At 40.9% G+C, this 15,026-nt stretch overlaps 2 protein-coding genes across 2 annotated transcripts; one reads left to right on the top strand and one right to left on the bottom strand.

Moving 5' to 3' along the window:
• Window positions 1-723: 723 nt before the first annotated feature.
• CCT2 (chaperonin containing TCP1, subunit 2 (beta)) lies at window positions 724-11,450 on the top strand (the record flags this gene model as incomplete). Its single annotated transcript, XM_009875815.1, has 15 exons — window positions 724-798; window positions 1,222-1,287; window positions 1,387-1,498; window positions 2,383-2,459; window positions 3,415-3,527; window positions 4,037-4,239; window positions 4,439-4,539; window positions 4,628-4,755; window positions 6,731-6,834; window positions 8,599-8,718; window positions 9,412-9,540; window positions 9,635-9,738; window positions 9,877-9,976; window positions 10,629-10,770; window positions 11,173-11,450. Coding segments are annotated over 15 exons (1,605 nt in total), but the record flags the coding sequence as incomplete, so codon positions are not given.
• Window positions 11,451-13,961: 2,511 nt separating this feature from the next.
• On the bottom strand, window positions 13,962-14,798 carry LRRC10 (leucine rich repeat containing 10). The gene has a single exon (XM_009875814.1). It carries the CDS (start codon window positions 14,796-14,798, stop codon window positions 13,962-13,964), a length of 837 nt encoding a protein of 278 aa, XP_009874116.1.
• Between the last annotated feature and the right edge of the window lie 228 nt (window positions 14,799-15,026).

Raw genomic sequence — 15,026 nt, 5'->3', positions numbered from 1 at the left:
CCCTTCCCCCCGGCGTGAGGGGCCGCTCTCCGTGACCTGCCCGGAGCTCCCCTTGGCGCCGCGGGGTGTCTCCCACCCGCACGCTGTGGTGTTTTTTTTTCCTGTCAGAGCCGTGACGGAATGAACACTGAACGGGTAGAAAAACTGTGCTTATCACAGAACTTTCTAAAGATGCATTGTTCTTCTGGGGTTCGATCATGATGTGTTTCACGCCTTGATTTCTTTGCAAGTATTAGTCTTAGAAGGTGTATATTAATTACTACTGGAATTAACATTCCTGGAAATGAAAAAACAGTTAAGGTTCAACAAAAATACCGGTATGTTAAAGACCCAATGTGCTTAGTAACTGGAATTTTTTAGATTATGCTGCTTGTACTTGTCTTTGGGTGGTTTGGATCTGATGTTTAGCCATGCAGAACAGCCACACAGGCATTTCCCTGAAGCAGGATGCTGGTAACTGCCTTTCAGGCTCGTAGATCTTACCAGACGGTATGGTACACAGTCTCTTGGAGCAGATTCCAATCAGTCTTATAATCTTCTAATGAGACTGCAAAAGAGATATTTAACAAAGAGTCAGGTTGAATTTACCTTGTGTCAAAACCAAATGGGTTATAGAAATAAATAATAAAAAGCATTGTTTAGGTTGTTAGTATCAGGGATTTGGTTTAAAATGCGTTGTTTTATTAAAGCTAAAGGAGTATTTTTGTGTTAAATCTGTTTTAGGCATCACTTTCCCTTGCTCCTGTGAATATTTTCAAGGCAGGTGCAGATGAAGAAAAGGCTGAAACAGCTCGATTGGTAAGTTTAATTCACTAAGAAACTGGTAAAACTTGAGCTTTTTCTTTCTACTGTTATATTTACTTTCAGTTTATGGTGATGTGGAACTTCAGATGTCTTAAATTTTTTTCCTGTTGCATGTCTGTGAAGAGAAGGTAGAAGGAGTGTTGTTTATATTAACAATTAGAGAAACTCCTCTTAAGTGTTTGAAAATTAAGTACCTTAGCTCAGAAGATTGATGTTCATTAGAAGGCATTTCTTTTGGCTGTAGGTTAGGCTTTTATGGTTTCTGTGAAAATGAAATATATTTGATCTGTTTATCAAAATTTAGCAGTTAAGAAACTTGGACCCAAACTGCTGTGGAAGAGTTGGGGGGCTATCAGCTGCTTCTTGTGTTAAAGCAGAAATAAATCCTTTTCTAAGGTATATATTTTTTCATTTCAGTCGTCCTTTGTTGGTGCCATTGCGATCGGTGACCTGGTCAAGAGTACTCTGGGACCTAAAGGCATGGTAAGACAGCTGCAAGTTCTCCATGGTCATACCTGGTAAATTTAGTTTTAATTGTCACAGTGTGTTTTCAAGGAGTATTCTAAATCTTGTACCTTATAGGACAAGATTCTTCTGAGTACTGGGAGAGATAGCACAGTAACAGTTACCAATGATGGTGCAACCATCCTGAAAGCTATTGGAGTCGACAACCCAGCTGCCAAGGTTTTGGTTGGTGAGTTTTTAACAGCATATCATTGGAATTCTTTGTGTTTTCTTCATTTGTAACTTTATTACATAGTTTTTATTTGTTCATAGAAAAGTATTCTTCAAGAAATATGACAAATTGAGGGGAGGGAGAGTAGAATTCTGATGTAAGGAGGCCACGGCGTTGCAGGAGTTGTGGAATTCTGCAAAAGTGAAATTGAGATATGCGCTGCTCTTGCAAAACTGTTCTGGTGTTTCCTTATTTTCCCCTCAGCCTTGGTTTGTCCCACAAGTCAAAAGGGACAAACACAGGTAAATGCTCCTCTTCACTGGAAGTCTGTCAAGGTACAGAGTTTCTATCTGGTTATCCCTGAAACAAATTTTTTTCCCTTAACATTCTACTCTGGGCAGAGTTTGACTTTGTGATCAGCTGTCTTAGTGTGCAAATGATTCAGTTCCAGTGATGAGCAGGGCCCTGAACAATTCAGTGTCAGGTTTCTTGATGGTTTCATGTTTACTGTGTCTTTGTTTATTAACTGTTCACGAGGCATACTTGGTATTACGTTCTCTGACTCTGCAGATCAGAGAATAAGATCTCTGACCTTAGAGCTTCCATCCAGCCGTACTTCCTTTTGTTGACCATCTTTAGGAATGGGGAGAGAGAGGAGTAGCGCTTGACCATCACCAGGCTAGTACTGGTGTCTAAAAAGCAGGAATTTGAAGGATGCTGAGTTTGATTTGCTCTCGCATTTTTCTGTGACTGTGTTATATAGTGACCTGTGATCTGTTGAGGAGTAAGATTCTTTTTATTTCCTCAAACTAAAGTGAGATAAAAGTAATCGTATGTAAAGCTGGTGTGGCTGAGCACGGTGTTTTGAATCAAAACATTAATGCGGCATCGTCTTTCTTTAGATATGTCAAAGGTTCAGGATGATGAAGTTGGCGATGGAACTACATCTGTCACGGTGCTGGCAGCTGAATTGCTGAGGGTGATGTATTAACGGTTTTTCAGATGTGTTTCTGTTTGGTGGTGTACTTCTGTGATATCAGTAGGAGCTGTGTTATTTGATGTTTATGAAGAGGGCTTACAAAGTATAGGAATACCTTGCTCTGTTGGCATTGAAACTGACAGAGTAGAGCCTCATAGATATTGCATCATGGTTTTTTAAAAATTTTTTTATATTATATTCTTTTTTATAATAAAATGCACAAGTATTCTAATTTATTGCATTTTAGAAAATTGTTTTATTTCATTATGCAAGTGAAACAGAGAAGTATCACTCTTATGGGTCACCTCCCAGATGTTGCACTGGACAGCATGCAGCTCTGCACAGTTGTGAAGTCCTCTTCCGTAACATCAGTGAGGAGAAAAAAAAAAAAAAAAGGGCATGTTAAAAATCTGTTCTTGTGTGCACAAGACCTGAATTCCTACTGTTCTTTACATGTGGAGTTTACACTGCCAAACTCTAAATCTGAAATTACTACAAAAGAGAATTCAGAAGTGAGGAACTCTTGTTAGCAGAGCTGTGCTAGTAAATCTAATCGTTGATCAAGACTGTCTGAGAAATGATCTATCAGCTTGTTAAGTTGCTTGCGAAAAGGGAGTTGGCAGGTGATGTGTTTTTTGTTCCAACTACGCTTTAAATTGTAGCTGTAAGTGAACAGGAAACTGATCTGAAATGTGAAGTGAAAGCTTGCTAATTCTGTTGCAGTTTGGTTTTTTTTTTTAATTAATCAAAATTACTTGGTGATATTCCAAGGGTTGATCATATTTGCCTAGATTGGAGGAAAAAATCCCTACCAGTAGAGTAAGTTTAATTTCACTGTTACAGCTTTCTGGCTTTTACTGTCATTCATAGTTTTCTAATTACTTGGAAAGGGCTTTCTTAGTTAGTGTAAATGTACCTTAGGGGGAGAAAAAACCTGATTATTTAATTTAAATAGGAGGCAGAGTTACTGATTGCAAGGAAGATTCATCCTCAGACCATCATTGCAGGCTGGAGAGCAGCCACAAAAGCTTCAAGAGAGGCACTTTTGAAAGCAGCTGTGGATCATGGGTCAGTAATGTACATTTGCTATAACTCTTTGTAAACCAGTCAAGATTAAAACATCAGTGAGAATTGTATACCATTTGGAAAGTCTTCACTCTCTTTTAAGTAAAGGCTGAATTTATGAGTTTTGCCTGTTAAAAAAAGCCCCGTGACTAAGAAATTTTATGAGAATATTTAAAATTGCGATGTGCAGAAACAAAATATGAAAAATAATTTGCTTCCTAGAATAAAAATCTGAGCTATTACTTCTGATTTTAAATGTGACTATTTTCTTTACCCGACACTTTTGAGAGTACAGACTTTCTTAAGCAAAGGTTCTTCTAATGGAACTTGTATTTCAAATAGGAGGTTGTATTCTGGGACGCTGGAGGGATTCTGTGTAGCGTTCCACAAAATGGAACTTGGTACAAGTAGGTACAGACTTAAAAGAAGTGGGGGGAGACTCACAGTGGTAGGTTAATGGCAGTTAAAGGCTTTCAGACTTGCCACTTTAACTGTACTGACTTTTATTTCAGTGATGATGAAGTGAAGTTCCGTGAAGACTTGATGAACATTGCAGGAACGACTCTTTCATCAAAGTTACTTACTCATCATAAAGATCACTTTGTAAAACTAGCGGTGGAAGCTGTTCTTAGGTTGAAAGGTTCTGGTAATTTGGAGGCTATCCATGTCATTAAGAAACTTGGTGGAAGTTTGGCTGATTCCTACTTGGATGAAGGTAAGTCTTTGTGTGTTGGCTGTAAGTGCACTTGAGAAATGAAGCTGTTAAAAATTACACATCTGTGTTCAAATTTGTTCTAGGAAACATTACTCTTTTGTTAATAAACTGAAAAATAAATATGAGGGAGTTTTGTGATAATATAAACAGATTGTTCTTTTTTAATGTGAAGTCTTACAAGCCTTTTCTGTTACTACAGGCTTTTTACTGGACAAGAAAATTGGTGTGAATCAGCCAAAAAGAATTGAAAATGCAAAGATTCTTATTGCAAATACTGGTATGGATACAGACAAGATTAAGGTATGTGACAGATCTACTGTTGTGAAATGATCTTTTTTTGGTGAGTGAAACTCCTTTTTAGACTGAGCTCTTGTTTTCTTTAATTTAGATTTTTGGCTCTCGTGTTAGAGTGGACTCTACAGCAAAGGTAGCAGAAATAGAACAGGCAGAAAAAGAAAAAATGAAGGAAAAGGTGGACCGTATTCTTAAGCATGGAATAAACTGCTTTATAAACAGGTATGCATTTTTGGGGAAAAGGGGTCCCCGAGTTTATAATTCAGCTAGAAAGTAGCAAGACTGTAATATTTTGAGTGTGAAGAATGTTATGCTCGAATCTGTAAAATCAGTTGATCCTAATGCTGGATTTTTTTATATCAGTGAAGATGAAATTGTTTTCTGTGCTTCTTGTGCACCATACCCCCACCATCCTGTTTTAATTTTTTATTTTAAAGAGTAGGAAGTGATGTTACTTAATCAGGGGTCTGTGCTTCAGAGCAGTTGAAGCAATGTCACTATGCTTTTACATTAAAAGATTTGTTTGATTAGGAATACCAGCAGCATTGTTCACATCTGTGTTTCCACTTTTGTGGGGGAAATTAGTGCTGAAAGATTCTGTGCTGCTCAGTGTGTTTAGTTCAGACTGGACCAGCTGTGTGTTTTCCTGTATTAAAATGCGGGTGCTGGAGTATTGCTCTACATGCAAGAGTGTTTGAAAGGCCTCTGTGCTCCCTGGTGTGAGCCTTTGAGAAGTGTGAAAGATAACCATTTTCATGTAAAAGATGTCACAGTCTAAGTTGCTTATTTTTGTTAGCAGTGTGCTTATCTCTTACACTGTCATGGTGCAAAAAAAGCATTCAGCTTTTCAGCTTTTTAATGATAAAAAATGCTTCTGCCTTTCAGTAATTTGTCTCAGTGAAACACAGCTTGATGCCCGGTGGTTCAGCACGTCATGTAGTCTACTAGCAGGCTGATTAGCTAGTACTACACTAAAGGATAGGATTTGTAAGAGTAGCAGCGTTTTCCACAGTAGTAAAGATGTACTCTTTCAGGACATTGTGCGTCTTACAACTGACTGTCAAAATTTGTCATCGTTAAGAAGTGCTGACAGACTGATGAATCTCGTAGTGCCTCCATCTGTGTCATGTTCTAGTGTAGGCAAAATGAGTATGGTGTCCAGCAGACATGGTACAAGTACAGAGTCCTAGAGTCGAATTGTCTTGGCAAACTGATGGAAGAATCCTTTGGAGTATGCAAAAAGCCATCCTTAACTCCATCAGTGCTCTCCAGCACACTTGTAACGCAGGTAGTTGCCCTAAGGAAGCTCAGGTAGCAGTCAGTCACTTTCAGACTTTCAGACTTACTCCATGGTAGAAGTGACTTCTGCTTATAGACACGCTGTAGATCCACTTCATCTCTGATACTGTGGGTGTTAGCCAGGGAAATACCACTGAGAAGATGCTTGACAAGAGTCAAGGCTATATGCATCCAGAGAAGGAAGAATCCTCTCTGAACGTACCTAGCAGCGCCAGTTACCTATTTTGCAGATGAATTAGAAACATTTTTTTTTTTGACAGAAATGACATTGCCCAGCTCCTGATAGATCTCTGTGACACTCAGTCTTGAGTTTCAAAGGGAAAAATAATTCACCGTAGCCCTCCTGAGTCATTGACCATTCAGCTTTAGATGACTACTTTGTTCTACAGAGAGCAAGATATGTATTAATAAGGGAGCACATACTTTTCTCTGTGATCTGCTATTTGTATACATTACAAGACTGGCCGTTGATTATTCCTGTAGAGTTGTCTGTGGTTTGCATTTTATACTGATGAAGGAATTCAGGAATTCAGTTATTTCACATGTTCAGGTGCATTCTGCTAGAACAGGCAGTTAAGTGCCCAGCAGGTGCTTAGGATGCAAAGAGCTTAGAATTTCAAACATATGGATCCTTGTGCATTGAAAGTGTGTTTTCAGGGGAAGGATATTTCAAAGACCTGTAATAGTCTGAAATTAATTTTTTTAGCTTTGTATGTTTTCCTGTTACTGCATTTGTTTCTGCATGGCAGCTGCATCACATATTGGCTGCTTTGTAGCTTTCGGAAATCCTGCCGCAAGTCCATGCTACTGAGAATCAGGTGTCATTTGCTAGGCTGGTATTTTAAAACGCTTGTTCCGTGTGTAGTACGAAGAAGACATGCCTGTGTTTTAATTGTAGACAGTTGATCTACAACTACCCTGAACATCTCTTTGGAGCTGCTGGTGTCATGGCCATTGAACACGCAGACTTTGCTGGTGTGGAACGTCTGGCTCTTGTTACAGGTATGCAGAGTAACTTGTTGCATGAAACTTGGAGGGTCGCATTACCTGATCTTAAGTAAACGTTGATGCTGGATCACCTCGTCTGTACTTCTTACTGTTAAGCAGATCTGTGAATGTGAAAGGTTCTCAGTATTTTATCGTAAATACAAACGTGCATGGAGTATCCTATGAAATTGACCATAAGAAATTAGGATTATTTTGTTGATTTGTCAACTGCTATATAACTGTCAGTATTTTTCCAGAATCAAGGAATTCAGTTTTATCTTCAGTATGTTATACTTCACATGTGAAATGTCTATTTAGTTGCTGAATCCTCTATGCATAATAATCTAAACATTTTTTTTTCTCTAGAAACTGTAGATAAGGATTGTAGTGCTAACTGTGGAATTAGTTAGTGCTAGTTAGTAGGGTTTTTTCATATTTAAAAACAATATTCTCAGTTAAATTCTTGCTTGATAAACTTTCGAAATGTTTATTTTCTAGGAAAAAGATGAAATTTAGCAATAGAAAGAATAGGGTGATGAGTCCACAAGTTAGTTGATGTCATCTTGTTCTTAAAATCAAACAACAACCATCTATAATAGAGAAGACTGAAGAGTCATCCTTTGTTAAAAACATGGGCCTGAGTCGTTGACTTGACACGGACCTCAAATGACCTGAACAAGCTGAATGTTTTTAGTAGTAGTCAGTGTAAATGTGACTCTAGTAACTAATGAAAATGAAACATCTGGAAAGCTACAGATGATTCTTATTGCTGAAGTTAGAGTTCATGGGAACATCATAAAATGTTGATTGTGAAAGTGGTGTAGAGAAGTTGCTTTGCAGGGAGAAAGAAGATACTTGTTTAGTGTAGCAATAGTGTATAACTGTGTGTAGGCACATTGGCACAGGCAAACAATTGAAAAAGCATTATATTCTGAGACAAATGGAAAGCAGATTTTATAGTTGGAACAAGTGGACCATATCAGACCACACTGGGTCAAATAATACAGCTGAAAAAGACTGACAAGCTTTTTTAGTAAGCGCAAACCTTTTACTACATCTTCTTGGCTTTCCTTGTGCTGCTACAGCTGCAGCAGGGCTGCAAGGTAATGTGGGGTAATAGAGCATACATGGGGAGTGAATGCATATGAACGGTTTTCTAATGGGAAGAGCAAAGTACCAGAACAATATTCTCTTCAGAGACACATTGGTCTTTGTAATTTCTGTTTCGTTCATGGTATGGGAGATTTTAAACAGTGCACAATATTGCTGCTATTGCTACTACAACATGGCATGAGATTCCTGATTCATGAGAGGGAGTGGCCAGTGGTTTTTAGCCATCATCAGGCGGTCAAGATGAATACTGGCATATGCTCAAGTTTAAAAGCATAACAAACTTCATTTAGTGTTTTATAAATACTTCATCAGTAAATGTGATTAAAACTTTAAAGGCTTGCATTTTAGTACTGGCAAAGATCAATGTTTAGGCTCTTACCCAGACAGAACTCAAAAGCATTACAACTATTGTAGTTTTTGTGATGGGAAAGAAGATCTTGGTGTTTTAAGGATTTGTCAACATCAGTGGAAGGTTTCTGGTGCCACATGCTGACATGGAAAAAATGTGGCTTATCAGTATTGTTAATGTAAATTTATTTTTGTGTAGTTATGAAAATTACTTTTTTCTTGTTTTTTTTTTTTTTTCCCCCCGTCTTGGTTGGACCTTGCCTGGGTGGATGCTTTCATCATGAGCTCCCTGACTTTTGTGTGATCTTACATTTGTAGGTGGTGAAATTGCATCAACCTTTGATCACCCTGAGCTAGTAAAACTAGGAAGCTGCAAGCTTATTGAAGAAGTCATGATTGGAGAAGATAAACTCATTCATTTCTCTGGAGTGGCAATGGGTAAGTGTTTTAATGCAAATAACATGTTATAACATTTGTGTTAACTCTCTTCTAACGCTGTTCAGTTACCAGCATGGCATAAGAATTTTGTAATGATTCATGTAACTGTTTTTATTAAAGCCTTGCTCTTCAGTAAAAATCGTACGGAAGATGTATGTTCGTGTTGAAATTGTGTAGTTAATTTTGCGTAAATGTACATAAACATTTGTGAGGATGGGAACCAAAATTTCTGCTTTGGAGATTAAATTGACTGTTTTTATTAAAGCCTTGCTCTTCAGTAAAAATCGTACGGAAGATGTATGTTCGTGTTGAAATTGTGTATAGTTAATTTTGTGTAAATGTACATAAACATTTGTGAGGACAGGAACCAAAATTTCTGCTTTGGAGACTAAATTGACAAGAAAAGAAGCAACTTTGTAATACTTTAAAAACGTGAGAGATTTTCTAGGAAATGCCAATACTAAGTTTCTGAGGGATTGTTTTGAGATAACTTTCATTTTCTATTAAATATGGTATTGCGGAACAGTTCCTTGATAAAAGTGGTAACGTACATCATTTCATTCTACTTATGAAATGTCATCCTGCTTTCTTTTCACCCCAAAATTGGTGAAAACTGCTACAAATGCTTTGCAATAACCTCATTTTGTGTCTTTGACATGTTTTTTCTAATCTTTCCTCATTTGCGCTTTGTAGGTGAAGCTTGCACCATAGTTTTGCGCGGAGCAACACAGCAGATTCTAGATGAAGCAGAGAGGTCTTTGCATGATGCTCTCTGTGTTCTTGCCCAGACCGTGAAGGACACTAGAACCGTGTATGGTGGAGGTAAATATTAGATTCTTGGTACTTTGTACACGATGCACATTTTGCGTTACTGTTCAAGTCAGGCATAAACCATCTGTGTGTCTTTGATGGGCAGGTTGTTCCGAGATGCTGATGGCTAATGCTGTTGCAGAACTTGCCATCAGGACACCTGGCAAAGAGTCCGTTGCAATGGAGTCCTTTGCTAAAGCTTTACGAATGGTAAGTTTACTTAATCACATGTCAGATTAATAGACATACATGTTTTTGAATAGTAAATTAGTAATATCAAAGTGTTTTGGGTGTTTCCTAGGGATCAGTCCCTGCATTCATTTAAACGACCTGTGTTTATCCCCTTAGATCCCAACAATAATCGCTGATAATGCTGGCTATGACAGCGCAGATTTGGTTGCTCAGCTCAGAGCTGCTCATAGCGAGGGGAAGACAACTTACGGACTTGGTAAGGGGATTGACATTGCTTCTGTTGTTGGATTGCTGCTGAAGAGGGCAGTTAGGCTTGTTAAACGTGGTCATGTCTCTTTGTCGCTGATACATTCATCTAGAAGAACTGAGTACATTGACTTCTGTTTGCTTTGCATAGAGTGCAAGTGTATGATGTCACATTCCTCAATCATTCTACCAGGCTTTTCACAGTAGAGTGAAAAATGTTTTGATTTGAAAGGGGATGATTTTCATCTCTAAAACCCACTTTCCTTGCTTACATTGAGCCTAGTTATATGTAGCTTCAAAAGAAAGGTACTGCTTTGTTTGAAACAAACAAAAACCCAACGCAACCAAGCACCTCCTTGCCCCTGAAAAAAACTTAGGGAAAAGTTGTGTAGAGGAACTCAGAGGTTGATCTGCCTAAGGAAATAGTGCTGAGAGTCCTGTTGGGATCTTGTCTCTTCCCAACATGTAAAAGTTTTCATCATTAACTTCTTTTATGTAATTGTAACGTGTCTCGATGAAATCAGCAACACTGGAGAGAAAGACTTTATGTAATACTTCTCTTACTATCAGTATGATTCATCTGAGCAGGCGAGTTAGCATCCTGTCAGCTTCTTGTAATTTCCTTATAAAAGCCCAGCCTCTTGACGTGTCTCTTCTTCCAGATATGAAAGAGGGTATCATTGGAGACATGGCAGTCTTGGGAGTGACGGAAAGTTTCCAAGTCAAGAGACAAGTTTTGCTGAGCGCAGCTGAAGCAGCAGAAATGATTCTTCGTGTAGATGATATTATTAAGGCAGCACCAAGGTACGATCCGAGTACCTGCAGGTATAGAGTTAGTTACTTCTGTGGAAGAGTAACTGACGAAAAGTCTTGCTCTAAAAATTATTCTATTTGAAATAAAGACCGACATCTGTCAGGCTAATGTTCACGTTATGTGATCTTTCTGCATTAGCACTATGAACAGGCCTTCAGAGCCATTGGTGTGCTGCTCAAATTAGTGTGCTTGAGCAGTGCCTAGTTAAGTTTGGGTCACGAGCTGCTCATGTACCATATGTAGTACTAAAACATCTGCAGAAGTGGCTGACCAGGATGAAAGGGATCATGCTGCTTTTTTTTCTTTTGGCATGAATCCTAGTGAAATGCCCAGCTGCTGCTGAAGTAGAATCCGCAGCTAAAATAGAACCTCATTTTTCTTTTTCTCCCCAGAAAACGTGTACCGGACCATCGCCCATGTTAAATTTTCTTCAGTACCTGAGGATGTGTGGACCAGATCTCACCTAGTAATTTTTTCTAGTGATCGAGTTTTTGTGAGGTTATGGAACAGAAGCTTGAGGCGAGTCCATTTCCATCGGTGGCATGAAACAACTATCTTCAGTTGGTTTTAACTTATTTCAGTTTACGTGTATTGTGGGGAAGAATTCACCTGCAAGTAATTCACCTTCTGTTCCTTTCCAGGTTCCACTTAAAATACACAGAAATAAAAATAAATTCAAATTCATCGAAGTTGTATTTGTCTTTTGTGTAGAACCAAGAAGGGCAGATTCATTAGGAAAGATACTGGTGCTCATCTTCAGACACTTCAGGCAGTGAGGAGGCAGCACAAAGAAAGGATCCCCTCGCTGGCCTTTGCGACTTCTGGGTTTGGGTTGACCTGGTGCTTTTAGTGTGAGTGGTTTATATCGGACCTGGCTGTACAGGTTTGGAGTCGGTATTCTAGAAACAGCTAAACGTGATCCTGTTCTGGTAATACTGGAGTAGTACTCATTTTTTTTGACGAGGAACCTTAATCAGTGCCCAAAACAACAACTTAAGGGATTTTGCAGCTTTTTACACCACAAATTTTATGCAGATAGTCATGCTGGGGGGAGTTGAGAGAAAGGTGTGGTTTGGGAGAGATACCAAGATCCTGGTCCAAGCAGTCTGTTTGACTATGAAGTACTGGACTTATTTAAACACTCACAGTAGAGGGCAGCAATATGTTCCCTTTTTTCTCCCCGCTCCCCCCTCCCCCCCCTTTGTGTCTCCTTTAGCCTATCTTTATATGCTCTTTCCTATTCCAGCAGTTGCTGTAAAGCCAATGTGTTTCATAGTCGTTCCTTTAGGCTCTGGTCGTATGGAAGTCTGTAATGCCTGTAGCCGTCTTAACGTAGATTTTTGATGACTGTAAGTGGAGACAAGTGGAGGTGTCCCGGCTGTGGAAGCCCAAAGAGAAGTGCCAGTGAGGCACTGTGACCCTCCTGGCCCTTGCAAGGGGTAATGCAGTGCCTTGGCAAACACCAGGGGAAGTCTGCCAAAGCAGAAAGATTAACTGGAAATCAAGAAAGCATCTGTGCAAACAATTTTCTCTCTTAGGTTTCCTGAAATGAAGAGGAGCTGCTTACAGAATGCTCCTCTGAAGTCTCAAAACAGGCTCCCCTCAGATCTCCAAAAGTGGCAACACCATGTAGAGAATTCTGTTAAATACAAACCGTTGACAAGCAGGTGAAAGCACCTTCTCTGCCCCTCAGGTAAATGAAGTACCAAATAAACTATCAAACTTGGATGTTGAGAAAGCCCCAAACTCTTACCCTGCTGAATGTTTTTCTTTTGTAGGAAAAAATTGTTTGTTGGAACAAGGCTAGATCAAAGAATTTGGAAAGAGGTAATTCATTTAATTCCAAAGAAGACTGGTTTAACTCAGCAAGATGTTAGTATACTTTATTTAATGACTAGTAAGCACACTGCATGGGTGCCAGCCAGATCCAAATTCAGACTTCATGTAACAAGACGGCAAGTGCTAGCAGACTACATAATTTCCAGAAAATTTTTCAGGCATGTAAGTGACATTAAGCAGTCACGAACTGGCAGCGAATCAAACCTTTTCTGGGAAGTCAACCACCACTTCTGCAGGCTCTGCAGGCACAAGCTTTCCACTTGATGAGTGAGGCGGGGAGGGCAGTGGCTGTTCTGTGCTACTGAGGGCTCCCCACCCTTCTTAAAGCTGTCTTTTACCAAACTCAGTCTGTGATGTGGAATCAAAAGCTAAAAATGTCATTTTGAGCCAGATTTCTTTTCTGTGTTAAATTAAAACATACAATTAAGGCAAAACATACTTAAAAGAGGTCAGTGCATTTTGAAGGAGAACCTGTCCAAGTTGCAAGCTGGAGAAATACCTGACTGAGTAAAGTTTGCATCAGCTTCAAATTCTGTGGGAGCCTGTAGTGGCAAACTCCCAGCCCTGGGTTTTATTCATGCAAGTTTACCTTTCCAGCTGTCATGGTTCTTCCGTTTTAGTCAGGCTTTGATTTTCTTCTTCACTACTGCATGAAAACTCGGCCAGTACAGCTGCCCTCACAGGCAATGTTTTAGTGTTGTAAAAGCCAAAGTCTCTTTCCTCACCTTCAGTTAAAATTCTGCTTGGCAATAACAAAACACGAATGGTTGCAGATTTTCTAGGGGGAAGGCGGCAGCGGTAAGAGGACAGTTTGGTTTCCTCGGCACTGCATCTAGGGCTCCGCTACTGCTTCCCACGTGGTAGGCAGGGTATCCTTCAGCCGTGGCTGTTTTTCAGGTCAGCCATTGGAGACAGAGGCTGTGTGTTACTTTAGAGCTGACACGGCAGTGATCACCTTGAACAGTGGCTTCCAGCTGAGCTTGGGCTTCTCAGCACAATGGAAGAGAAGACTTGAGTCCGTGGGTGAGGAGTGGTGAGTCTGTACCTGCTTTGTATGATCCACCCACAGAAAACATCTAAACTGTGTCTTCATCTCTAGTGGTCCCTGCGTTTCAGGAAGGGGAAAAGGAACGAGTCTTTGCTCTACAGAGGGGGCTGGATACTGTGCAGAAGAGGGTGTCTCTACAAGGGAATTTTGCTGTCATCTGTCTCCAAGCCTGTCACCTACTCCTGAGGACTGGCCAGGTGCCGTGGTGGTCCCTGGACACCAGCAAGCAAGGGAGGAGGAGAGGTTGGGCGGTGTGAGTGCGCTGCCATCTTTGCCAGAACAGACAGCTGAGCGTCAGCAGGGCTCGGCCTCAGGCTCCAGCTTGGCGGCAGGAGGTGGTGATGGTTTCTCATCAAGAGTGATTTCTATCACCGCCCCAGATCTCTTGCGGGGTTCAGGAGTCTCTTCTGACCATCTCCCCACCCTGCGCACCCCTTTGGCCACTTTGGGTGCGTTCCTGCAGGGGTTGTGGTCATAGATTACCAGCTTCAGGCCAGGAAGGTGAGCCAGGCTGGGGAAGAAGCGGATGGAATTGCGATCCAAGTCGATCACCTCTAGAAAAGGCATGTCCAGGAGCACAGAGGGGAACTCGGACAGCAGGTTGCCCGACAGCCAAATGGTGCGGAGTTCCTGCAGGCACCGCAGCTGGGCAGGGAGTGTACGCAGGGCGTTGGAGCCGGCGTGCAGGGTCTTGAGCAGGCTGAGCTCACATACCACCTCGGGCAGACACTGCAGGCAGTTGGACTCAATCCAGAGGGTCTTGAGGTTCTGCAGGAGCCGGAGCTCGAGGGGCAGGCTGCAGAGCTTGTTGTTGCCCAGGTAGAGAATGCACAGCTGCTTCAGCGTGCACACGACCAAGGGCAGCGCTTTGAAGTTGTTGAAGTCCAGTGCCAGGATCTGCAGGTTTTGCAGCTGCTCCAGCTCAGGGGGCAAGTTGTTCAGGTTGTTGTCACTCAGGTACAGCTTGACCAGTTCCCTAAAAGAGCAAATGTGCAGAGGCAGCCTCCTCAGCTGCATGCCGCTCAGATCCACCATTTTATCCACAGGCATCTCTTCTAGGTCTTCCAGGAGGTACTTCTGGCACTCATCAGAGGGCACAAAAGCAACTATGGCTTTCAGACTGTTGCCCATCCCGGCACTTTCTTTCTTAGGAGAATGCAGGGACTGCAGGGGACAGGGACCTGCCTTGGTCTGCTCCTGCTGTGCACTGGCCCGCTGGTAACAGCGCCTTCCCAGTATAAAGCTCTGTTTACATGGCACCAGCCATTAATCTCAAGGGCTCTGAAATGTTTCTGATAACCGAATGAGTGTTCGGTGATGGGGATTATGGACACGACAATTCAGAGCACAGGTCTCCCT

Source organism: Apaloderma vittatum, unplaced genomic scaffold (genome assembly GCF_000703405.1).
Source record: "Apaloderma vittatum isolate BGI_N311 unplaced genomic scaffold, ASM70340v1 scaffold1239, whole genome shotgun sequence".
Taxonomy (NCBI): domain Eukaryota; kingdom Metazoa; phylum Chordata; class Aves; order Trogoniformes; family Trogonidae; genus Apaloderma; species Apaloderma vittatum.
This window is presented reverse-complemented; position numbering and strand designations above follow the sequence as displayed.